We start from the raw sequence: 26,023 nt of genomic DNA, 5'->3' as shown, positions 1-26,023 counted from the left end.
GGGACGTTTTTGTGAACCCCTCTTCGTACTTTATTCACGGTATTTACATTTGCATTTGCATAGTGAATTTGAGAGCCTTTAATGTGTTTATATCATTTGATCTTTTGATTGAATTTACTTTGTTTTTGTGATATTTGTCGTATTATATTTTTGACTTTTTACTCAACTTAGTTTGGACCATGAAGGTATTTTATTTCTTAACTGTATGGCCTTCCCAACAGCTGTTAAACTTCTACTTTGCTGCTTGTGCCCCACTATGAACGTTAATCCAGAGATTCCTCCCAGGATCCAGTGTTCACAGCTCTCTCTAAGGCTGTGTCCTCTCTACACCACATTCTAACACCTGCAGCGTACCCTTCGTTTGACGTCCATCTGTCCCATTAGTGTCCAGTGATGGTTATCTCTCGTCTCTCTTTCTTTAGGGACACAAGTGTGGGGGAGTCTGCTTAGATGGCACCCAACAAGAGTAAGTACAGAAATGGGACAACATTAAAAAATGGGGCCTCTTCAGTATGTGCACAGGGACCTCCAAGAGCCCAGAAATGCTTTCAGAACGGGCAGCCCTTCTGCTGAAGCTTTGTCTCTTTGGGGTCTGATACAAGAACCTAAATCTGGCCATACAAAGCTATGTTTAGAGCTCGTGGTCTAACTTCAGTACAATGTTAATCCTACACTCTTCCCATGGGAGGTTAGTGTCCAAGTGTCTTTTTTGTCTGCAGAACAGAAATACTTGTGATTACACTTGTATAGTGCTTCAAACCTTTGGAGGGGCATCAAGGCACATTATCAGACGGGAGTTACACTATTGAGTGAACAAGCGCATGGTTGAACTGGTGTTGTGTTTGCAGAGTAGTAGGGCTCCCTGGGTGCAGAGGTCTATGTTTGAAGACTGTTGTCTGCTCTTTTGCTGGAGCCAATGCTGAGCTGTGTAATTCGAGTCTGTAACTTCCCCATGGTCCAGCACTCGCCTTCTCCGCCAAAACGGTGCATCAAAAGCTTCTCCAAACACAGACATTCCAGCCATCAGTTGTCCGTATATTGTTATTTTCATGAACCTCCCTAAGAAAGAGTCATGCCAGTCAGAATCCAGAGAGACAAGGTGCACTAGGAGAGATGAAACATAGACTGGTTCCTTGTGATGGTGCCCGGATAGACCTTCTTCCCCTGACCCACTCACCCCTGACCCACTCCACATTTTCACACTGTTTTACACTCTTTGGGCACCATACACGTTTGCTGTACAAAAAGTGACTTTATTGCTTGATCCTCATCTAGTGCAACGAAGTCTCCATGAGTCACTAGAAGCCTTAGATATCCTCCTCCCTCAGGCTCCAAGCCCCTTATATCCCATCCTCTTACATCACTTGCCACTTGCACCAGCAGGGAAGGTAACATGTTTGCTCAGCCATCCTTTTTTATCTCATTCACAACCTCGCGAACACAAGCACAACTGGTTTCCATTGATAGAGAAAGAGGAGCCAATTTTTACATAGAAGCTGCTAGTCTGAGACAAGTCCATTCATAAGGTGCCTAAACCCCAAAGTAGTCAGGCTCAGGTACAGTTTCTAATCTCAAATCTCACTAGAACAGAAAGGTCTTACGTTTTTCTTGAGCCCTTTAAGCATGGGACATTCCTTAATTCCAACTTTAGGCCATTCCACCATGTCACCTGTGCTCCCAGTAGCTACTTGCCAGCCAGCGCTGTCTACTTACATTTGTAGGAAACCAGCAGAACCTGAACCTAGGGCCATAGGTGCCTCGGTGGCACATACAATTGGACTCTAAAGGCCAGTTATCTGGACCACTTTGACAAACAGCTTTCTGGAGTGTCATTGGGGCACAATATTTCATCCTGTCCACAATCAGTAGCCGGTGTCATTTATGAAGAGTTAAAGTTATGTACTCCCGTAGTTTGACACAAGAAACAACCCTCAAGGTGGCATTTTGAATTTTCTCAAGCGTGCTCTTGTGCTTCTAGGGTGCGTGCTCCTTTTTAGTCCACCTCGAGCTGACACAAACTACAGCTAAGAGTGTTTGCCTGACCTTCCATGTTAAGGTGATTATCTGAGACCGCTCCTAGGGACTTTACCCTTTTCTTGTGGCTAAATGCAGAATCCCTGTAGGAGGCTGGCTTAGTATATGGTGTTCACTTATGTAAATGAAGCACCCTGCACTAATCCAGACAATCGTAATGGGGATTTTAGTGGTCTTAGACAACCTTACAAAGCTCTCTAAGTGCTGGCTGTGGAGAGCAGCCTTCACTCTTAGTCCAGAAGGAGTGTAAAGCTGCTTGTTTTACCAGTACTAGTCATATAGTGCAGGTTAAGTGAAAAAGAACCACACGGTATAGTTATTAAACTATGTATTTATTATAAACACTCTCTAACACATTGCAACATCTCCTACCCTGAGATATAATCAGAATACATACAATACTTTGATAATAGAATACGTTAGTAGCACAAATACACAGTGGTCGCAAGGGGGGAGACCAAACCACATACTAATAAAGTGGAATTTAAACCACAACCTAAGTCAAGACTGGACACAGAAGACGTAGAAGAGCTGGGAACCCAAGGAACCACCCAAGGTAAGTACCCAGGAACTACAAGGAGGCCGTGTGCTGAGTGAAACACTTCCTTCATAGTATGCTTAGTGGGTGGTGTATGGGTTGCAGTCCAAGTGTATTACCAATTTGTATTGGCAAATTGGTTAAATACTTCCACCAGGTGGGTTAGAAATCCGATCCCTGTTTCCTCATTGTTTTATTTGTTCTTGCACATCTTTGTCCCCCTGAATGAAGGTGTCTAAATATGTCCCTAACTGGCCCATTGATCATTTTTCTTTTTTTTTTAGATGTGACCTGCAAGACTGGGCTCAATACTGCAGACGGGGCCTCACCAGTGCTGTGTACAGAACTTACAACTGTCTGCTGAGTTTGCACCCCGACATGTTGTGGACAAGTGAACTCCACAGTTTGCATTCTTTGAGAGCCATCATCCCTCATTCATCCTGGACCCAGACTCATGCCCAGAGCCATTACGCTCCTAGCTGCCAATTGCTCACATGTCAAATGCAGGCACTTCAGACAGTTCTGTTTTTTTGGCCCAGTGTACTTTGCATGCCTGGATTTCAAAGTCAACCCCTATAATAGAAAACATAAAACTACAAGTACCAGAATGCAAAGGGCTGCTGGCTAAAGAGCCAGGGCTGGCTGATGACATCATCTATGATTCTTGTCTACTTGGAGCTTTAAAAATTAAAGCCACTCTAATGAAAGTCTAATTTGTCCATGTCTTTAAAAGAATAGATTTTCCTCGAAAGCCAACTTGAGTGTCCCTAATTCAAAAAGACCCACAGATGTCGCAGATTAACACAAAGAGGCATTGCAGAGGGCATGTGGTGCTAAAGCACTTGGCACAGGTTTTATTGAGTGTTTCAAGAAGATGCCCTAGTAGGCCTGGGATTCCTAAAGGTGAACGGGGCGCCAACTAGTGCAGTGGAGTCATAATCACAAACCCAAGCACAACAGGCCTAAGTGGAAAAATTAAGTTTTAAAATGGGAACATTGTCAGGCCATTAATGGTACAGACTTGATAATGGGGAAACTTGGTTTACATTTGGCGCGCCTGCAAAAATGGCCCTCATAGTTCCATTCTGGCTCGGGACATCACTCATCAAATATTATTATAACATTTCACATGCCACCAACCTAGCTGTCTCTAGGAACTAAAATAGAGGGTGACATCCTCCCACTCAGTGGTACTCATTTCATCAACTTGGGAAAGTTGAAAGGCAGAGTTATCCACCCTGAGGTTCAAACCAATGACATCCATGTTCAAAGGGCATTAGCTCAGCCCCCTACTTATTCTTATCATTTGAAATCCTTCTTCCCTTTATTGTGTGACCTTTCTGTAAACAATGTGACCTTCCTGAAGTCACTATATCAGGCTTCAACTCTCTGTAACTGTGCGTTATCTGGTTGTGCAACACAACCCAGAAGGTCATTCGCATCACAGACAATTGGCATCTCTACAAAGGGCAATAATGCTGTAACATGGCTATTAACTTGCCACGTCATGTGGGCGGCTTCAAACTAACAGCACCAAGTTTTACCTTTTCCATTAAACTTAGTTCCATAATAGAATATTCAGGACTGGCTGAAAGTCACAATCATGACATAAGGACTAGTATAGAATGTATATTAGGGCTGCAGAACAGTGGAACTATGTCAACCTTTGTGTAGGTTATATTGGGAAGCTATAGCGTCAAGGAAGTCCGGGCCCGATTCACAGAACTAACTTAAGACAAAATCCTAAACTTACTACCATTTTGGTATTCACAGAAGACACTTACTCATTTTGGTATTCACAGAAGGCACTTACTCATTTCGGTATTCACAGAAGTTAGGAGTCCTAACTTTAGGACTCCTAAATGCCTTCTGTGAATACCGAAAGCCTTAAAATTAGGATTTTTCTCAGTTTAGTAGTAGTATAGTTAGGACTCCTAACTTTAGGACTCCTAAATGCCTTCTGTGAATACCGAAAGTCTTAAAATTAGGATTTTTCTCAATTTAGTAGTAGTAAAGTTAGGACTCCTAACTTTAGGACTCCTAAATGCCTTCTGTGAATACCGAAAGCCTTTAAATTAGGATTTTTCTCAGTTTAGTAGTAGTAAAGTTAGGAGTCCTGGGCCCGATTCACAGAACTAACTTAGGACAAAATCCTAAACTTACCACCATTTTGGAATTCACAGAACGCACTTACTCATTTTGGTATTCACAGAAGGCACTTACTCCTTTCGGTATTCACAGAAGTTAGGAGTCCTAACTTTAGGACTCCTAAATGCCTTCTGTGAATACCTAAAGTCTGAAACCTAGGATTTTTCTCAGTTTAGGAGTCCTAAAGTTAGGAGTCCTTTTGTCTTAAGTTAGTTCTGTGAATCAGGGCCTTAATGTTCAACTGCACGGGGCAACATAGCTACTGTCCAGGCTATGAAACTGTCGCTTTGTGAAGTTGTAAACCTGTTAGCATAGGGTAGCCATACTGCAGCCCTATTTACAAAAGCCTGAACCGGGAAGTATCCTGCAGTCTGACTTGCAAGCTGCAGCATGGTGACCTTAAGGGTCCTATGCCTGGAGTAGTTGTGTTGGAGGCCAGCCCACGTAAGCTGCAGCACTGTGCACTCATAAGACATTATGCACAGGGCAGCAGTGCTGTCAACTGAACTAGAAAGCTGCAGACTTATGAACTGACATCACATATTCACAGACCAATGGTAGAGGTGGACAAACCACTAAGGACTCAAGCGAGAAGCCCAAATCTGGCTCAGCTCGAGGTCCTCTTGGACACATAAGCACAAAACGAGCCGAGCTTTTATATCTTATGTGTGCCACCTATGGGCTAACCTTGTGCGGCAAGAATAAAAACAGAGCAGTAAACTGTCATGTAAAAAAGGAGAAAGAGATACCCATCTGGCACCTCCATTGCACAATCCAAAGCCAGAATACCTTAAATCACTCATGGCTTTCCCCCTTGGACAAAGTGTGTGATCCTCGGCACATATTTTATTTCAATGTGCCTCCTTTTTCTTCATTATCACATGCTAGCACCGTAACATTTGTGAGCTCAGGATGTGCGCTCTACAAAATCTCTCTGGTTTGATTTGATGCACGGTAATGTGGCTTCATATATAATAAAAATCAATGCCAAATATGTTTGTCACCAGGGCAGGGGTGGATATAGGTTAATGTTTCAAAATGCATGTTAAAAAAAACTATCACTTCTAAGAAATGTTTTTCTGGTTTACCAAGTTGAAACTCTTCCGGCATGTAAAATAAATAAACTTTTTAGAAACTTAAAGAGACTCTTTTATATCTTTAAATGATGGATTTGTAGAAATTACTTATAACCCGGGGCGGAGCAGGCATAGCGCCTCTAAGCGAAGTTCCACAGAGTTGGAAAGCAACTCCATGGTACTTCGCTCCGCTCCGCGCCCACCCCCCTCCAAAGTAACTCAAAGTAATTGAGCCAAGTGTGAGAAGATGGTTTGGTATATGGTGCACACCTATGTAAGTAGGCACCCTGCACCAATCCAGACAACCCTTATGGTGATTTTACTGGTCTTACCCAACCCTAGAAAGCTCTCTAAGTGGTAGCTGTGGAGAGCAGCCTTCAAGCTTACTGCAGAAGGAGTGTAAAGCAGCTTGTTTCACCAGAGCATAGTCGAATTGGTATAGATTAAGTGAAAAAGAACCATACAGTATATTTATAGAAATATGTATTTATTATAAGATACTCACTAACACATTTGGATATCTCCTACCCGGTGATATACACAATACACGCAATACTTTTCAATAGAAAATGTATAAGAAGCATGAATACACAGTGGTCACCAGGGGTAGACCAAACCATATACTAAAACAGTGGTATGTGAACCACGACTCAAGACAAGACTATACCAAGAAGACGTAGCAGTGCCGGGGACCCAAGGAACCACCCAAGGTAAGTAACCAGGACCCCCATGGAGGTTTTGTGCAGAGTGGGAACACGACTGCGGGCTCAATACAGATCAATGGGTAAGTTGCAGTTTCAATTTTAAAGAAGAAGGGCCCTTCCCAGTGGACCCTGAAGAAACCCTGTGGAAGACAGAAGGTTGGAGATCCACCCCACCCGTGGACACCCTAGGAACCAGGATATCAACAACAGGGAAGCTAGGTGCATAGGTGTGAAGTGGCGTAGGAAACAGCTGTCGAACTCTATGGAAGACTTTAGGAAGATGCCACTGCTAGAGAAGGTGAAAGTGTCCGGTGGAACCCAAAGGTGGATTCAAGTTAAGAAGAACCTGCAAGCAGAGGGGACAGAGTCTATGCCACTCAGGAGTGACCAGGCAGCCCGGAAGACGAATGCCCACTGGTGTTGAGTGTTGCAGGAGAGCTGACAGTGACCTTGAAACTGCAGCTGTGTGGACCAGGTGATGCTGTAGAAGACCAGGAGCCATGCACAAGATGTCCCACGTTGGATGTCTAGAATTTAGGAGTTAGTGTCCATCGGAAGCATCAACAATGCTTTGCAACTGCAACCAACATGGTAAGTGAAGAAGGTTCAGTGTCGGGACCAGCAAGGTCCAGGTGACTTACCAAAAGCAGGGGACTCAGGGCAGGCACCGAGCAATCAGGGGAGCCCGATGAATTCAAAGATAACCCTCAAGAGAACCCAGAGGCCAGATGCCTGGAGTCGCAAGAGGACCTAGACCAGTTCACCAAAGATGCAGGCCCACGATGCAATTGTTGCGGTGAAGACAAAGATCTTGGTCACAGGTGATGCTTGAGGTTGGGTCTACTTGGAGCCCCAAGATCTTAGAGGAAGGAAGCCAACTTGATGTCTTTGCAACAGCAAATCTACATGGCTCACAGGTGTTTGGTTCCTGCAGTTCTGACGAGGGATACTGGCCTCAAACATGATGAGAGGACAGGGCAGGCCTCAAGGGATGTGAAGAGCCACCACCTGTGTTGCTGAGCCTTTTGGAGTCCCTGGGAGCTCCGTATCAGCAGAGTCAGGAATGTGACTCCTTCACTTCAAGGGAGATTCATTCAGGTGTCTTGGATGTCCACAGGCCTAGGAAGGTTCCTGTAATGGAGCACAGGCATGGACTTTGAAGAAGACGAGTGGGGTGACGAGACCAGGAGCAGCAGGAGTATACCTAGTGTCAGTCTTGATAGCGCAGAGTGAAGTCCAGAGTTGCCAGATGGTCAAAGAAGAAGTGGTGTCATGAAATGAATCTGCTCCCATGACAAATCTAGGGACCCACGCACAGGTAAGCCCTTAAGTACCCTAAGTAAAGGGTTGGGACCATTCAGGGTTTCCTCCCAGGGGACGCGTCGGGCAGATGGGGAGGATACTCCCATGTCCTTTGCCCAGCTTCACGCCAGAGCGGGAGCCAACGTCTCCCTGAGCTAGTTTGAGCTGGCCATATTCAAGTAGGGTACCAAATGTGCCCTTCAAGCAGACTGAGTGGCCCTGGCAAGCGCTCCCACCCGGCCCCAATACACTAGACCCTCTCTGGGAGATGGTCACATTTCCCTCTGATGGGATACCTATTGTTCTGCCTTCCCCTGCTCGAGCTTGGCTCAGCGGTAGGAGGGCAGAATTGTGTCTCAGGTCGGCAGCAGCGATGTTGTGCTGTCCGGGTCAAGAAGACTGGTATCGGGAGCACTGATGGCCTCCCAGAGGAGCTTTACAGTGCATGGAATCATACCTCCCACATTGTTTACGGTGTGGGAGGTATTATTCCAACATGTTTGATACCAAACATGACAGTGTTCGTTACAGCTAATTTAGAGATGGTCATCGCGTAATGAAGCATGTCCACTCTATGTATCGTAATGGCTGATGCACTTACAACCAAGGAGAACTTACTCCAAAGGTTGTAGGGGTGTCCTGCTCATGCAGGGGCACCCTCAAACTTAGAACCGAGCACCCTGTCTTCAGGATTGAAAGTCCTGCTTTAGGGGGGACTTATAGGTTTTGAGTGCAGTGACCTTAGATATACAGAAACCTATATCTTTTGTAAGTTGTGCTCGCACCAGCTTACACAGGCTGCTATGGCAGGCCTGTAGTTACAGTTTGAGTGGTCTCCCATGGGTGGCATAATACATGCTTGAGCCCTTGGGGACCCACGGTGTACCTATGCCTAGGGTACCTCACTACCATATAATAGTGACTTATAAGGGTACACCAGTTTCCAATCTGGGATGTACCTACATACTTACTATAACAAATTTAGTGGAGAAAGCACAGAGACTGGGGTGCTGATTAGCTGGATCACAGTCAGACTAGTCAGAAACAGCATAGCACCAGGCAAAAAGTGGGGGTAACCATGAAAGCAGATCCTACTTTCCTACACAACCTCCTCCCCCAAACTTAAGGAGACAAGACTAATCTTGCCCGGATGAGTCTTCCTTTTCTAAGTGGAAATATCTGGAAAGTCCATCTGCATTGGCATGGTCACTGCTAGGTTTATGATCCACTATATAGTCCACCCCCTGTAGGGAAATGGACCACCTCAAAAGTTTGAGAGTTTCTCCCTTCATCTGTTTAAGCCATAAGATGGGCTTGTGGTCTGTCTGAACAATGAAGTGAGTGTCAAACAGGTATGGCGTCAGCTTCTTCAAGGCCCAGACCACAGCAAACACTTCCTTCTCAATGGATGACCAACATTTCTCCCTAGAGGTCAACCTTCTGCTGATGAAAGCTACTGGTTGATCCTGGCCCTCTGCATTGACTTGTGATGAAACAGTCCCTACCCCTATCTCAGATGCATATGTCTAGACAATGACATTTTTAGAGTAGTCAGGACTTTGCAGGATAGGAGCAGTGCACATGGCCTGCTTCAGGTCATCAAATGCCTGCTGACAGCTAAGTGTCCACTGAACTTTCTTTGGAATTTTCCTTGATATAAGATCATTTGGGGGAGTCATAATGGACCTATATCTCTTGACAAATCTTCTGTAGTACCCAGTCAGGCCCAAGAAAGCTCTGACCTGAGTCTGGGTAGTGGGAGCAACCCAGTCCAAAATGGTCTGGATTTTCCTCTCCAATGGTTGAACCTGACCTCCACCTACCATGTGGCCCAAGTACACAACCTTGCTCTGCTCTATCTGGCAATTGGTGGCCTTCATAGTGAGGCCGACCTCTTGCAGGAACTCTAGAACATTTCTGAGGTGGAACAGATGACCCTCCCAGGTGGGATATGCTGCATTATAGGCTTCCAACCCTGTTAGACTTTGTTCACCAACCTCTGAAATGTGGAAGGTATATTTTTAAGACCAAAGGGCATCACAATAAATTGATAATGCCCACTAGTGTTTGAAAATACTGTTTTTTGCTTGGTATCCTCAGCTAGTTTGATTTGCCAGTAGCTAGCAGTCATGTCAAATGTACTCGGAAACTTGGTTAGGGCCAAAGTATCTATAAGTTCATCTGCCCTTGGAATAGGATGGGCATCAGTCCTAGTGACTGCATTGAGGCCTCTGTAGGCCACACAAAACCTCCTCTCTCTTTTCCACCAGCTTTTGGCACAAGGACTATTGGACTAGCCCAGGGGCTATCTGAAGGTTCAATGACCCCCCAATTCCAGCATCTTTTGGACCTCTGTCCTAATGCAGTCTCTGACATAGTCTGGCTGTCTGTAAATTGTGTAGGTAACTGGAAAACTGTCACCTGTGTCCCCTTCATGGGTGCACCAGGTGGTTTGACTGGGTGTCAGAGAGATCATGTGTTTGTACTGATGTAGGACTTTCATGCAATCAGCTTGCTGTTGGTCAGTGAGGCTGTCAACCAAGGCTACTCTATCAATTGACCCATCAACAGTTTTCTGAGAGATGAGATCATGGAGAGGGTCATTCTCTTCCTCGAGTCCCTCATCAGTGGCCATGAGCAATCTCATGTCAGCCCTGTCTACAAAAGGCTTTAGGCTTTTCACATGAAGTACCCTGTGATAACTTCTTGGTGTGCCTAGGTCCATCAGGTATCTACCTGACCTTTCCTTTCAAGGATGGTGTGGGGGCACTCCATTTGTCTTGGAGAGCTGCTGGGGCCACAGGCTCCAAAATCCACACATTCTGGTCTGAGTGGTAAACAGTCTGGACAGCCTTTTGGTCATGCCAAGCTTTCTGAAGCTCCAGCCTGGCCTCAAGGTTTTTACTAACCTTCTTCATATACCCAGTCATGCGTGAATGCAGCCCAAGGACATAGTCCATAACGTCTTGTTTAGGTGGTATGAGAGGGTGCTCCCATCCCTCCTTAAATAGACACAATAGACCCCTCACTGGATGTCCAAAAAGAAATGCAAATGTGCTGTAGACAACCACCATCTGAGGAACATCTCTGTAGGCAAAGAGAAGGCAGGGTACTAGGACATCTCATTTTCACCTAAGCTTTTCTGGGAGACTGTGAGAAGTTGGCCTGGTATATGATGTTCACTAGTTAAAGTGACCAACTTGTACCATGCCAAGCAACCCTTATGGTGTGGTTGTAAGTCAACCTTTTCGGACCAGCTGCCCTAGTGGTAGCGTAGGCTAAGCAGTCTTTCAGGCTAAACTCGTTTAGGCATGTGAAGCAAGCTGTTTTACCAATTGTAACCCCCCTTTATACCAATGAAAGGACACCACACAGATATATATTCAAAATATATATGTATTTATTACTCAAAGTATCCCCTAGACTCTTTATGAGCACAGGAGCACAAATCGTTAAACAAGTAAGTATCACAATATACAAAAGTTGCACTTTATATGGATAGGCCCTGGTGGCCGCTCAAACCATATACTAAAATAGTGGTATAAGTACCACGAACAGGAAAGGGAGAAGGCCTAGGGCCTCTAGAATCGCTGGGCCTACAAGGAGCTAACTTTAGTTAGTGACCAGGAGGTCCACGGGTCGCGTGTGCAGTGAGGAAAGTTACACGCGGGCTCCCATAGGTTTTCAATGGGTGCGTAAATGTTCAAAAGTTACTGCTAGAAGGGTCTTCTGGTTGGACTACGAATTCAAGACTTCAAACCTAGACATTAGAGATGTTACTCTACACTTGTACACCGGAGTGCCAGCTTTACCTCACCCACAGGAAGCGGGTGCATAGGGCTCGAAGTGCGTCGGGTTTCGTCTATCTGTTCAATGGAGCCTGATGACAAAGATGCTGCAGGCGGTCGGTCCAGAAGAGATGCGGTGGATCCAAGGATGGATCGGAAGTGTAGAAGACCTGTAAGCAGAGCGGACAGTGTTAACAGTCACTAGCCAGTGACCGGCGTGGCACCAGGTAGGTACCAGGCGATGTCGGGTGCAAACAGGTGAAGAGGTGTAGCTTGTCTCTGCAGCCACGTGGTCCCTCAAGGTCGACGACATCCAGGAGTCGGTTCACGAGCTGTCCCACGCAGGTTCTCGCTGTCGGCGGTGTCGGCGACTCAGAAGAAGCAAACAAGCCTTGGCAAAAGCAGGAGTTGCAGGAATCGAAGAAAGCTGTTAGCTCTAATCAGCAAGGTCAGAGGGGCTGCTCCTTTGGAGGGAAGCAGGGGCCAGTCTGGAGCAACCAGACCAGCATCGTAGTTTTCAAAAAGGTTCGCCAAGATGGCCACTATCCAACGGGCCAGGGACCGGTTAGGCGCCTCGAGTCGCAAAGTGCAGAGGGGCCCCACGCAGATCGTGGAGATGCTGGAGGGCTCACCTTTAGTGCAGATGCTGCTCGGATGTTGGGCTTCTCAGGACGCAAAGCACAACTCGAAGGGAGCCTCTGTTGTCGCGCTTGCAGCTTGTCGAGTGTCTTCCAAGATGGCTGGCTCCACGTGTCTCGGTGCCTCCACGGGTTCCTTCTTTGCAGGGACTGTGGATCGGGCGGTGAGAGGTCTGGAGGTCCAGGTCTTGTCGGTCTCTGGGCTCGGGCTCTGGCGGGAGGTGGCGGCAAAGCAGATGTCGATTCGCTGGATGGTGCTTGCGTTAGCAAGATGGTCACTCCCTTACCATAGGGGAGATTTCCTTCAGTCTTCTGTGCAGCAGAACGTCGAAGTTCCCGTCTTCTTCTTAGTTTCAAGTTGATTCCAGGATGTCTAAAGTCTTAGGACACAGCTCCTACCTTTAAGCGGATTCTAGGGGCCGTACTACCTGCTAGGTCCCTCCCTAAGGGTGGGACCAGGAAGGGGGGTGCTTACACCCCCAATCCTTTGTCCAGCTCGCCCCAGGTCTGGGGCTGGTGTGCCCCAGGACCGGTTTGAACTGGCATATGCACCGAGGCTCCTTGTGAGCCTCAGGCATGTCTGATTCCTTTCAAGCCCTACCTGACCAATACACAAAATCCTGTCTGGGGTGGTGCTCGCACCTCCCCTGGCAGGAAACCCTTTGTCCACTTCTCCCAAGCTGGAAGACTCCCAGCAGCAGGAGGGCATACTTGTGTCGGTGGTGGCAGCGTCCATTTTGTGGAGCTGAGGCTATGTCTGATTTTACCCGGGTTTCAGGTTCTGTACATGCCGTGTCCCTCTAGGAGGGTGGAATGCTAACTCCGTCGCCAGAATTGGCGAGGGGTTAGTATTCCAATTCGTATGACACCTTACTCGACATGTTTTGATAAAGCTAAACCAAAGATAGCAGTTAACCGCGAGGTTCATAATGCACTTAAGAGTATATGGTATGGCGATATCTGGAAACGGTAGAAGGAAGTTGTTCCGACTACTGCAGACAGGCTCAGCTCATGCCAGAGCACCAACTCACATGAAACCAAGCACTCTGCCTTCAGGATTGTTAAGGCCTGCCATAGGACTGACTTATAGGTTAACATGTGTCCCATTTAAGGTTAGGTATAGGCATACTACACCTAAGTAAGAGGTGGATACACCAACTTACCCCAGCTGAGTGATCAGCCAGTTGTGTCAAATTGCTAGGCCAGGCCAGGGGTGGCACAATACATGCTTCAGCCCCTGGTAGGCCTTAGATACACCAATGCCCTGGGTACCTAGTGTACACTGGTACAGGGGCTCACAGGGTGATCCAGTTCCAATGGGTTATGCACCTACAGTGCATAGTGTCAATTTAGCAGAGAGAACAGCAGGCTGGGGGTCTGATTAGCAGGCCCACAGCCTCAATACGTCAAAAACCAGTGAAGCAAAAAGCAAAAATTTGGGGTGACCATAGGATAGCAGACCCTACTCTCCTACACAACCCCCCCCCAAACGCAGGGACATTAAACTAGCCTGGACCAGTCGTGTCTTCATGTCCTAAGTGGAAGTACCTGGAGAGACCATCTGCATTCCCATGGTCTGTATGTGGTAAATAATTTAATTACCGGAACTTAATTTGATGCGGAAAATTAATAATAATAGCTCAGAAAAATAAGAGGCAGAATCCGTGGTATTAGAGGTTCGGAACGGGCTTTATTCCAAAATCAATTCGAATTGATGGACTCCATATTCCATCACCACGAAGGTTCAGGAAGTGAAGGACCATACTTTATTGACAGGTAATCATTTTTATACAATAGGCATTACAGTGAAACAGATGCAGGAGGCGTAACAATTGATAACAAAGATAAAACATACATGCGTAACTAAAGTGGGTGTAACTAGGCGTAACTTAAAGAACGTCATTAGGTATGATGTCACAAGTAGGTGGCACCATGAAAGAATTTCGCAATGTCAGCAGAAATACTTGGCAGAGATGCGCGCGCAGCAGCATGACGTGTGATTGACGTGCAACTAGGGGGTGAAGGGGACTTGACATTTAGCTCTACATGTGGAGACAGAAGTCTGGGGGGTCAAGTCAACCTAATCCCAAATCATATCTAACATCCTATGTTTAAAGAACTATGTTATCCAAAAAGAAAGGTCTTTCGAACAAAATCTATTCTATACTGACTGTGAGTGCGTGTACAAGCGTCTAAGTGTCTACACTAGATGCGAGGGCAGAAATCTTCCATAGTAACAGGGCTATGAATTACTTGCATAAAGACAGAGAAGCCGGGCCTTTTGCTCGGTAGCTGGAAGAATGTTTACTTAAACTACTAGACAGGAATGCATTGGATGGGGAGCGGAGCAGATAATCTCGAAGGTGAAATACAGTTTTTGGCAGGCAACAGGCTGGAGTCAGGCACCGTTAGCCGCGCAGGGAGTAGGACAAAGTTCATGGATACAGATGCGAGCTCAGACTGGAGCTTTCAGAGGCAGAAGGCAGGAAAAGGCTTAATGGCAGAATCAGGGCCTACTCGCCTGGACTGTAAAATGGGATAAATGAACCATATAAAGCCGGTGGCCTTTCATACTTAGGAATAGAATATCCGGCCCATTCATGGCGGATCTGAAAGAGGACATGTTGACGGTGGACGCACATGTGTTTGCGTCTTCATAACTGGAACTGGAGGAAACATACATGTACTTGTGATTTATACATAAAACCGTTGGGGTCCAAGATAGGGGACATAACTGATCATAAAAATCCATATTTCCACATTCCCTCCTTGTCCCCTACTTGCCCTTAAGAGATATCAATCTTCATCAATCCGTTGATCTGTTCATATAGCATCATTTGTTCTTCTTTCTTCTTCCGGGATGAATGAAATCTTGATGGTGGAATACACGATGTGGCACACAGACCACAAATCGCTGGTCCACATTGTAGGCATAAACAGCAACTGAATAATATGAGAAAGCCAATACCTAGGAAGGATAGGACCCTCCATCCAAAGGTTGACAATACACTCCAAAACCAACCGGACCAAGTCCAGGTGCCTGGATTCTGGTGTATCTGGCTTACAATCTTATGAAGGCGAGTTATGGCTTTATATACAGACGGCGAATTTTCTGGTATGAAAATGCAACAGCTTGATCCGATGACCCTACAAGCTCCGCCCCTATCGGCCAGGATGACGTCAAGGACAAGACGATTTTGAAGCACAACAATCCGCATAGCAGACTGCTCTTCTGTTAAATTGCCTAAGGCGGAAATAGTTTCGTTCACTACTGCTTCAAGGGTTCTGGTTAATCTACGTATCAGCTTACTATTGGTAACTGTACCTATATAGGGAAAGAGACCTTTATTGAAATCTGTGTATTTTTCCCATGCTGTCTCAGTGTAATCGACGATTGGGAGATCTCTCCGTTCTCTATCGTGTACTAAATGAGTATTTCTGTGATAATCAGGAGGAGCTAGGAAAACAGGTGGCAAAAGGAATCCGATGTAGCAGGTACCATCCCAATCTAGAGGCAAACGTATATATGCAGTCTGACCACATATGAAGTAGGAATGGCGAGAAGCTCTAAATGTAGACTTGCCTTGATCACTGAATTCTATTACAGTGGTGCATCTACTATGGCCCATGTGTATGGAACCATTCTTTCTTACACATAATTCACCTTTAACTGGAAATACTGACATAGCGGGCAAAATTGGTGCAGCTTCATATTCAACATTCAGGATCATGAGATTAAGCGTGAAATTCCCTAATCCATATACCTCATTTTCTAGATCAGTTCCTGTTCTTTTGGGAAGTCCCTCCTTGTTAGGGTAACAGACTTTGAGTAAAACTAAGTTCAGGTTTCCCCATACCCAGTTGTCTTGATCAACTGCAGAATTCGAATCTAGGGAATTAATTAAACTAAACCATGCTCCACAGGAGCCATTGTGTGTGAACGGGTATGGAAAGAGAGGCAGAATTCCTTTATAGTTCTGATAGGGAGGGAGTCGGCCACATATCCAACAATTTGTAGCATTGCTAACCTGATGGGAATGATGTAACATACTAATAAAAGTGTTATTGGGCAGCGCAAATCTATAGGACAACTCATGCGGGGGTAATTCACTAAAAGAATGTTCGGCAGTAACATTGTAAACATGTTTAGAAATAGGATAATATATGTGCAACAATATACTTGCAGCGATTATTAAAAGACTTAAGAAAAACAAAATTAATAACGTCACTGTGCAATGACTACGCAGTGATTTACAGTACGCATGTTGTTTCAATCGCATTTTTTGGTTTCTTTCTCTATTCAGGTCTAGAGGATACATGTCAGAGACAAATTCGACCGATTCACCTTGGAGAGGACTTAAACAATCAAATTGTCTGACTTGTTAGACCTTAGTTTTAGTTTATATTGTTCCTTGTCATTCAGTTCAACCAAAGGAAGCTTTGAGTCAATCGGTGAAGACACGCGAGGTGTGTCGTTTACATCGGACGGTAGTCCATGAAATTTCTTGATATGACTTGAATGTATCCAGCCTTTTCGACCTTCGATCTTCACGGCTGTCCTCGTGGTTAACAGTACGAGTTGAGGCGATTTCCACCTAGGATCCAGCTGAGACTTCCGGTCAAAGTTCCTCACTAACACCAAGTCCCCGGGAACTACGTCATGGGGTTTCACCTCGGTGTTGTCGGGAAAGGCTGCAGCTACCTGTGAACGACAAGATTGTAGTGCAGACATCAAGGAAGCCAGGTAATCTGTCAGCATATTACAGTCAACATCAGTTATTTTGCGTGGTATAGGCGTCCCCCACATATTTGGTGGTCTGCCAAAGACCACCTCATAAGGGGATAGCCCTGTTCGAGAGTGCGCTACCATTCTCATGTAAAAGAGTGCAACTGGTAAGGCTACTACCCAGTCGACACCTTTCTCTCTACATATTTTGGACAATCTAATTTTCAGGGTTTGATTATGTCGTTCCACGAGACCTGCTGCCTCGGGGTGTCGGACACAGTGAAATTTCCACTGATAGCCTAACAAAAGTGAAACGTGTTTCATTAGTTCGGATGAGAACGGCTGGCCGTTATCTGAGTAGACAACACGTGGTAATCCGTACCGTGGGAAGAATTCTCGAACCAACTGTTTGGCAGTAGTCGGGGCAGTGTAATCTGAAACCGGGTATGCCTCTGTCCAACGGGAAAGAGCACAGACAACTACGAGAACATATTTGAATCCTCGACATCGTTCCATCTGGATATAATCCATCTGGAGGACTTCAAAAGGGTGATCAGGAGGCTGAAATCCACCTTGTTCTACGGGAATGCTTTTACCTGGGTTAAACTGACAACAGATCATACAGGTACGAACTTTTTGTTTAGCTGCTGCTCGTAAATGTTTGTTGAACCAAATGTGTTGAATGCTGTCTAGCATAGCTTTTTCTCCTAGGTGCGCTGGACTATGTACAGTATTAATGATAACTTGGACCATTGAATCAGGAAGGAACCACACAGATTTTTCCTTCGTCATCCATCCTTGATCCGTTTGGATCCCTCCTAATTCAGTCCATTTCTTTATTTCATCTGGTGTAGCATGTGTCTGTATGTCAATTACGTCAAGAGTGGGATCCTTAACCGTCATGCAATGTGTTGGTGTCGGGACTATTGTCTTTGTCATGTCAGATGTGTGAGTTTGAGCAGTCTGTTTAGCTGTTCTGTCAGCTAGATCATTGCCTTGGGAAATGATATCAGTAACTTTCGTATGAGCTTTACATTTCATAATTGATATTGCAGTGGGTAGATGTATTGCATCTAATAAGGCATGAATGAGGGGTCCGTGCTGAATGTGGGCACCGTGAGAAGTTAAATAACCTCTCTCTCGCCACAGCACGCCGAAGTCATGTACAACTCCGAATGCATAACGTGAATCAGTGTATATGTTGACTTTTTTATTTGTGGCTTGAATACAGGCTTGTGTCAGAGCGATAAGCTCTGCTGCTTGAGCGGACAAGGTATTTATGCGATTTGTTTCAATGACTTCAGTGTCTGTTGTGACTGCGTAAGCGGCCACTAGCTCTCCTGTATTTGTTCTCATACATGAACCATCTACATACAACGTCAGGTCTGGGTCTGACAATGGGACGTCTGTCAAGTCTTGTCTAGGTTTCGTCGTGATAGTAATAACTTCAATACAATCATGTGCTAGTGGGTCTGTTCCGTTTACTGGTAACAGTGTGGCAGGATTCAATGTACTACAACGTCTGATTTCTATGTGTGGCTGAAACAATGTTAGTTCGTAACCCGTGAGTCTTGCTATAGTCAAGTGTTGTGTTTGTGTGCGGTTCAAGAGAACCTCTACTGCATGTGGTACTTGTACTGTCAATTGGTGTCCTAACACTATGGCATCGCTTTGTCGGATTGCTAAAGCTGTCGCTGCCACTGATTTCAGGCACGCAGGCAGAGCCTGAGCTACGGGATCTAATGTACTAGAAAAATAAGCACATGGTTTGTGTGATCCTGCTTGTTCCTGTGTGAGTACTGACAAGGCAGTACCTTCGCGTTCTGTAACAAAGAGTGTAAACTGTTTATTGTAACATGGTGTTGCTAAAACAGGTGCTTGACATAAAGCTTTCTTTAGGCTTTCAAAAGCTTGTGTATGTTCCTGAGTCCAAGGGAGGACAGTCGATGTGGCTGCCTCCTGTGTTGTCAACTGAATGAGTGGTTTTGCTAGAAATGCATACTGAGGGATCCACTGCCTACAATATGAAGTGAGGCCTATGAAGGCCCGCACCTCCTTTTGTGTCTTGGGTATTGGCATGTTAGCAATTAACTGGATGCGATCTGGTGTAAGCTGCCTTCCCTCCTTGGACAGCGAGTGCCCAAGGTAAACAACTCGCTGGACACAGAATTGCAGCTTAGAAGGGGACACCTTGTGGCCCTTTTCAGCCAAAAATTGTAAAACCGTCAGTGAGGCTTTTTCACATTCAGGTTCGCTTCTAGCGGTGATCAGCAGATCATCGACATATTGAAGCAGGGCAGTGTTGACTGGCATGTGGATACTGTCAAGTTCTCGTTTCAGTGCTTGGCTATAGATGCTGGGGCTTTCTGTGAATCCTTGAGGTGCGCGTGTGAATTTAAAGCTTCGTCCATTTAAACTAAATCCGAACAAGTATTGGCTTTCCGGATCTATTGGGACGCTGAAAAAGGCATTCTTGAGATCAATTACAGTAAAGAATGTTGCTTCGGAATCAATGGCTGTCAGTAATGAAGAAATGTCTGGGACTACGGGGTATTGTGGTACAATACATTTATTTAATTCGCGCAGATCAATAACCAATCGATATACTGGCGGGGCTTTTGGATCAGTTCGTTTAAGAATCGGAATTATCGGTGAATTACATACATTGGAGTCGGTTTCCACAACCACTCCTTGGGTAATAAGCTCGTCAATGATTTGCAGTAAAGCCACTACGGCATCTGGGGGTAACTTGTATTGTCGCATTCGTGGTAGTACCACTCCTGCCTTTAGTGTGACTCGATATGGTGTAATGTTCATGCAACCAACATCTGTAGGGCCTTGTGCCCATAAATGTGTGGGTAAAGTCTGCAGTCGGTCATCCATGTCTCGGGACACATAGTGCCCTTTGAAATCACGTAAAAACAATCTTACTCCTTCCGGAGAACAACATATTATAGCTCCTAGAGCTTTCAATGTTTTTATACCTAACAAGTTTTCTGGACATGATTTAGTAAGCAATAAATCTGTAGTTCGTGTCAAGGGACCAATCGTAAGTGGAAGAGGCTGTGATACTTCGTTAATGATAGGTTTTCCTGAAAAGCCAAGGGAAATATTCTGTGAGCCTGAGAGGGGTGCCCCTGGAACTTCACTACGTTTTATTGTTGTTCGGCTTGCCCCTGTATCAAGTAAAAATTTTCTATCCTGGCCTAATAGTTCACTGTGTACATAAGGTCCTTCTTGATCTACAGGGACCTCGATAAGGGGTAAGCCAACTTCCCTCTCTAGGCTGTTTCATGAGTATCGTTGATAATCAGGATAGTCATACTGTGCGGTCTGGTACATCTGTTGTGTCGTTGTTTGTGTGGCAGCAATAGGCTGCGGTGGTGGAGCTGACATAGACTGTTGCGGAGCTGGCATGGACTGTGCATGCTGCGGAGCTCCTTGTTGGTTCTGATCCTGTCTAAGTGGCCGTGGTCTTTCTTTTGTATTACCTATGGCGATATTATGTTTTAAAACTGGACAATCGTGTACATAATGACCTGGCTGTTTACAATAGTTGCACGTCCCTTTTACAGGACCTGCTGAAACACTGGACTGTGTCATACCCTTTTTATGACCGTCAGCTGGAACTGTCTGGGAAACTAGCATTTTCATTTTCGTGTCTTTCATGCGTCTTTGTTCATGTTCTTGTTCCTCTCTAATTCTATTGTGATGGTACTGTAGCATTTGTAACATTTGTGACGGAGTGTTACCTTGCCATGTACTCTCGAATTTCAATACTCTATTCTTAACTTGGGGCAAGGAATTTTCAACTAATTTTGTCACAAACAGATGTGGATACGATTCGCTACTTGCTTTTATTCCACTATTTATACCAAAACATTTTTCGAATCGGGAATAGAAATCACTAGTGTCTTCATCTGGTTTTTGTTTACAGGCTGATATTGCACCCCAGTCTTCCTTTTTCGTAGTTAATAAACGTGGCAGTACCTGTACTAGTAAACCTGGTAGTGTTTTGGTCTTTTCCCCGAGCCCTGAACCTGGACCTCGAGCTTTTTCTTCGTTTTCTAATGCTGTCCAATCTATCTTCTGGTCTCCCACCTCCCAATCCTTTTCCTTGAGTTTTTCGTAAATGCCCGCAGGCATTAATACCTTCAATATTGTCATAATGTCGGGATAGGTATATTCTCCCATGAGCAACATGTCTTTAATTTCACGGTGGAAACCCGCTGGGTCTTTGTCATGACTGGGTACCACTTTCTTCATTTCTAATAGTTCTATTTTAGATATGGGTGTGTATACAAACACCCGTTTAAACTGATTGTCCTCACCTTTTATCGGGTGGACTTCGCGTAAGGGATTCTGTCTATCCATATAATACGTCGTTCTTTCCTTGATGGGCAGTGAGACATGTTCGGGGCATACAAAAAGAATGTACTGCTTTCTGGATTCTAGTATTTCTCTAATTAACTCAGTACCTGAACCTCTCCATTTATTCGTGAGTAATTCAGTCAATATATCAGGTAAGGGGCCAGGATCGGAGTGTTGGCTTTTATATAATATAAGGAGTTGTTGAATCATATAGATACCAGCTAAACGCTGTTCATCTGGGGCGAGGTTCAAAAACGTGTGCGCTAGTGTATCATCACTATATTTTCCGGGACTATCGACCCAGTGAACGGCTGACCTGGCTAATTCTTGTTCGTCCATAGAATCGAGTATATGATAACCCCTTCGTTCTCGGAGTAATTTGTCAGCGGCTTGGAACGAATGTTCGGGGGACCTTATATTTATTATAGGAGTTTGGAAATTTCTGCTATTATCTGGACGTATCGGACGTATCGGATCAGTAAAGCATCTAGTATTATTGCAAGATCTTCCTCTACCTACATAGGCCATGGTTTCTAACTGTCCTGTGGGCAGTTCTAATTCTTCCTCCTCCTCGGTTTGTTCAGGCTCGTCTACTGCTAATCTTTCTTCGTGTATTCGTTCTACTTCTTTGCGGATCTTGCGGCACATAGCTACTATACATGATCGTTTATCATGTCTCCCCTCTGATATATTCCTACTCCATGTGGTAAGAATTTGCATTTCTTCCGGATTTACCCCTGGTCGGTCTTGATTTCTGATCACACAGTTTATGAGGAAACGTAACAGTTCCCCCTGTATCTCCACTTTCTGGTATTCCATGGCTCTGTTAATACTCTCAGAATCTCGTCCTGACTGGACAAAGTGATATATATTTTCTAAATGTGTAGTCATTCCTGGTAGCCTCCCTAAATATATTGCAGCTCGTCGGATACGTAATGATGCCAGCAGCATTTCGTCCCCTTTTCCGGGCACAGGGTCATATCTACAATCTATTAAAAGTTCCTTAAGCGTGTCGGGAGTTACTAGTTTGGGCGTACGTTGGTGGGCTAATTCTTGAAAGGAAAGTTTATTTACTCTGGGTGGCGTGGAAAAAATGTTTGATGTACCTCCGGTAGCACCACCTGGGGTGCTGGATGTGAAAGGATTCGTTGAACGTGATATAGCAACCATAGGTGTGGATACAGATGTAGAAACAGATGTGCTTGCCGGAACTTGTGTCGGAGTTTGCTGTTGCGGAGATACAGACGAAGGAGGGTCTTGGCGTTGAACCCCCTCGGCAGGCGGTCTATGTGGCGCAGTATTAGCATACTCGGGAGCTGCGTCGTCTAAATAAGAGGAAAAAAAAAACATCTTCTGCGGTTCTGGGATGCCCTTTGGGATGTACTTTTATCGGAAACAATGGGGGTGGCAAGTCTTTTGGTATCTCCGGAGTAGCCTTAGGTAACCCTTCGGCCAGAAGAGGATACATACCATTCAAAAGGGCATTTCTTTGTCTGTCTATTTGTTCTGATTTTACTCGAGTACCTTCTTCAATTAATAGATTTTCTCGAACTTTATTTGAATTCTCCTTACTTTTCTCTTCCTGTCTGAGCGCTTTTTCTGTACGTCTATATGATTCTTTACGCCATAATTCAATGGCGTCTTTCTGTGACTGTCTAGCTTTCTTTTTCCATAATTCTTCCTCTACTTTCATGATGCAATCTGCATCCCAGGTCCCAGCTGCGGGCCACCTCTGACTTTCTGGTAATTCCTTGGTGTAGTCTACCCATAAATCAAGAAATAATATGGCGTCTAGGCCATGTTTATGATACATGAAGTACCCTGGAGTGTCCCTAGGAGGAATGGGAACAGCTTCTTCGAGTACCCCTTTTCTAGTTTTTATCTGTCTTAATTTCGAAAAGAGCGGCATATTGAGAACTGATCTGATACCTAATTTTGAACACGTTTAATACAACAAAACACAATAATGAACAGTCATTCACACCACAATATGCAGAACGTATTTAAAACATTTTAACATTTAACATTTAATGAACAACAATGATGGCCATTTAGGGAACTAGTCACTAAGCATAATACTCGGCACTAACTAGGTAATTCTGAATTATATACTAGACATACTTGATATACTGCTAAACAGTACAGATACACTGCTGAAACAGTGCAGACCGGATTTGTGTACCCAAACCCGTCTTGACCGGCACAAACTATGTGCACGTCAGAACGCCTCCCCGACAATGGTACTCACCGGGTAGCTCGGAACGGAAGGCCTCGGAACTGAACTGAACTGGACTTGAACCGGACTGGACTCGACTCGAAACTTCGGAACTTCGGAACCTGGTGGGCCTCTGTATACCTCGGATCTTGCTCTCTCAGCTAGGCTCTGGTTGGGATACTTCGCACTTCTCACCGCCTCGTCTGGGTGTTGATCGCAGCCTCAGTTACCCCCGCTCGGCAGGAGGGAGATACAGGAAATCCTGTGGGTACGCGTTGTTGTCCGTCCAGCTGTGGCAGGAGACCGGGCCTGCAACGCACCGCCGGCGCGTGAGATGAGAAAGTGTCCCTGTTCGGGCGCCATATATGTGGTAAATAATTTAATTACCGGAACTTAATTTGATGCGGAAAATTAATAATAATAGCTCAGAAAAATAAGAGGCAGAATCCGTGGTATTAGAGGTTCGGAACGGGCTTTATTCCAAAATCAATTCGAATTGATGGACTCCATATTCCATCACCACGAAGGTTCAGGAAGTGAAGGACCATACTTTATTGACAGGTAATCATTTTTATACAATAGGCATTACAGTGAAACAGATGCAGGAGGCGTAACAATTGATAACAAAGATAAAACATACATGCGTAACTAAAGTGGGTGTAACTAGGCGTAACTTAAAGAACGTCATTAGGTATGATGTCACAAGTAGGTGGCACCATGAAAGAATTTCGCAATGTCAGCAGAAATACTTGGCAGAGATGCGCGCGCAGCAGCATGACGTGTGATTGACGTGCAACTAGGGGGTGAAGGGGACTTGACATTTAGCTCTACATGTGGAGACAGAAGTCTGGGGGGTCAAGTCAACCTAATCCCAAATCATATCTAACATCCTATGTTTAAAGAACTATGTTATCCAAAAAGAAAGGTCTTTCGAACAAAATCTATTCTATACTGACTGTGAGTGCGTGTACAAGCGTCTAAGTGTCTACACTAGATGCGAGGGCAGAAATCTTCCATAGTAACAGGGCTATGAATTACTTGCATAAAGACAGAGAAGCCGGGCCTTTTGCTCGGTAGCTGGAAGAATGTTTACTTAAACTACTAGACAGGAATGCATTGGATGGGGAGCGGAGCAGATAATCTCGAAGGTGAAATACAGTTTTTGGCAGGCAACAGGCTGGAGTCAGGCACCGTTAGCCGCGCAGGGAGTAGGACAAAGTTCATGGATACAGATGCGAGCTCAGACTGGAGCTTTCAGAGGCAGAAGGCAGGAAAAGGCTTAATGGCAGAATCAGGGCCTACTCGCCTGGACTGTAAAATGGGATAAATGAACCATATAAAGCCGGTGGCCTTTCATACTTAGGAATAGAATATCCGGCCCATTCATGGCGGATCTGAAAGAGGACATGTTGACGGTGGACGCACATGTGTTTGCGTCTTCATAACTGGAACTGGAGGAAACATACATGTACTTGTGATTTATACATGAAACCGTTGGGGTCCAAGATAGGGGACATAACTGATCATAAAAATCCATATTTCCACATGTACCTGGCCGGTGCTCCACTGTAAAGTCCATCCCCTGTAGGGAAATGGACCACCTAAGCAGTTTGGGGTTTTCACCCTTCATCTGATTTAGCCACAAGAGGGGCTTATGGTCGGTCTGAATCTTGAAGTGAGTGCCAAACAAGTATGGCCTCAGCTTCTTCAGGGCCCACACCACAGCAAAGGCCTCCCTCTCAATAGCTGACCAATTTTTCTCTCTGGGGGTCAACCTTCTGCTAATAAAAGCAATGGGTTGGTCTTGACCATCTACATTAAGTTGTGACAGCACAGCTCCCACACCCAACTCAGAAGCATCTGTTTGGACAATAAACTCTTTGGAGTAGTCAGGACTTTTCAGGATAGGTGCAGAGCACATGGCCTTCTTCAGGTCATCAAATGCCTTTTGACAGCTTACTGTCCACTGAACCTTTTGGGCATCTTTTTGGATGTCAGATCATTAAGAGGAGTCACAATGGACCCATAGTTCTTAACAAACTTCCTTTAGTACCCAGTCAAGCCCAAGAAAGCTCGGACTTGAGTCTGGGTGGTGGGAGGAGACCAGTCCATGATGGATTGTATCTTACTCTCCAGTGGTTGAACTTGGCCTCCACCTACAAGGTGGCCCAAGTACACAACCTTACTCTGCCCTATCTGGCACTTAGTAGCCTTGATAGTGAGGCCTGCCTTTTGCAGAGCCTCAAGTACCTTCTTCAGGTATATCAGGTGATCCTCCCAGGTGGAGCTAAAGACAGCAATGTCATCAAGATATGCTGCGCAAAAGTCATCCAACCCAGTAAGGACTTGATTCACCAACCTTTGGAAGGTGTCAGGTGCATTCTTCAGACCAAAGGGCATAACCAAAAATTGGTAGTGCCCTCCTGGGGTTGAAAATGCTGTTTTGGCCTTAGACTCCTCAGCTAACCTGATTTGCCAATAGC

At 45.2% G+C, this 26,023-nt stretch overlaps 1 protein-coding gene across 1 annotated transcript in view; it reads left to right on the top strand.

Moving 5' to 3' along the window:
• Window positions 1-5,820, top strand: part of LOC146808695 (uncharacterized) — a 388,468-nt gene extending 382,648 nt beyond the window's left edge. Inside the window, exon 6 of the mRNA XM_085614782.1 lies at window positions 2,857-5,820. Coding sequence (XP_085470908.1) covers window positions 2,857-3,151 — 295 coding nt within the window. The 3' untranslated portion in view covers window positions 3,152-5,820. The remainder of the gene's footprint in view (window positions 1-2,856) is intronic.
• The last annotated feature ends 20,203 nt before the right edge of the window (window positions 5,821-26,023 follow it).

Source organism: Triturus cristatus, chromosome 7, assembly GCF_964204655.1.
Source record: "Triturus cristatus chromosome 7, aTriCri1.1, whole genome shotgun sequence".
Taxonomy (NCBI): domain Eukaryota; kingdom Metazoa; phylum Chordata; class Amphibia; order Caudata; family Salamandridae; genus Triturus; species Triturus cristatus.
Note: the sequence above shows the minus strand (reverse complement) of the source record. Positions and strands in the feature narration are given on the sequence as shown.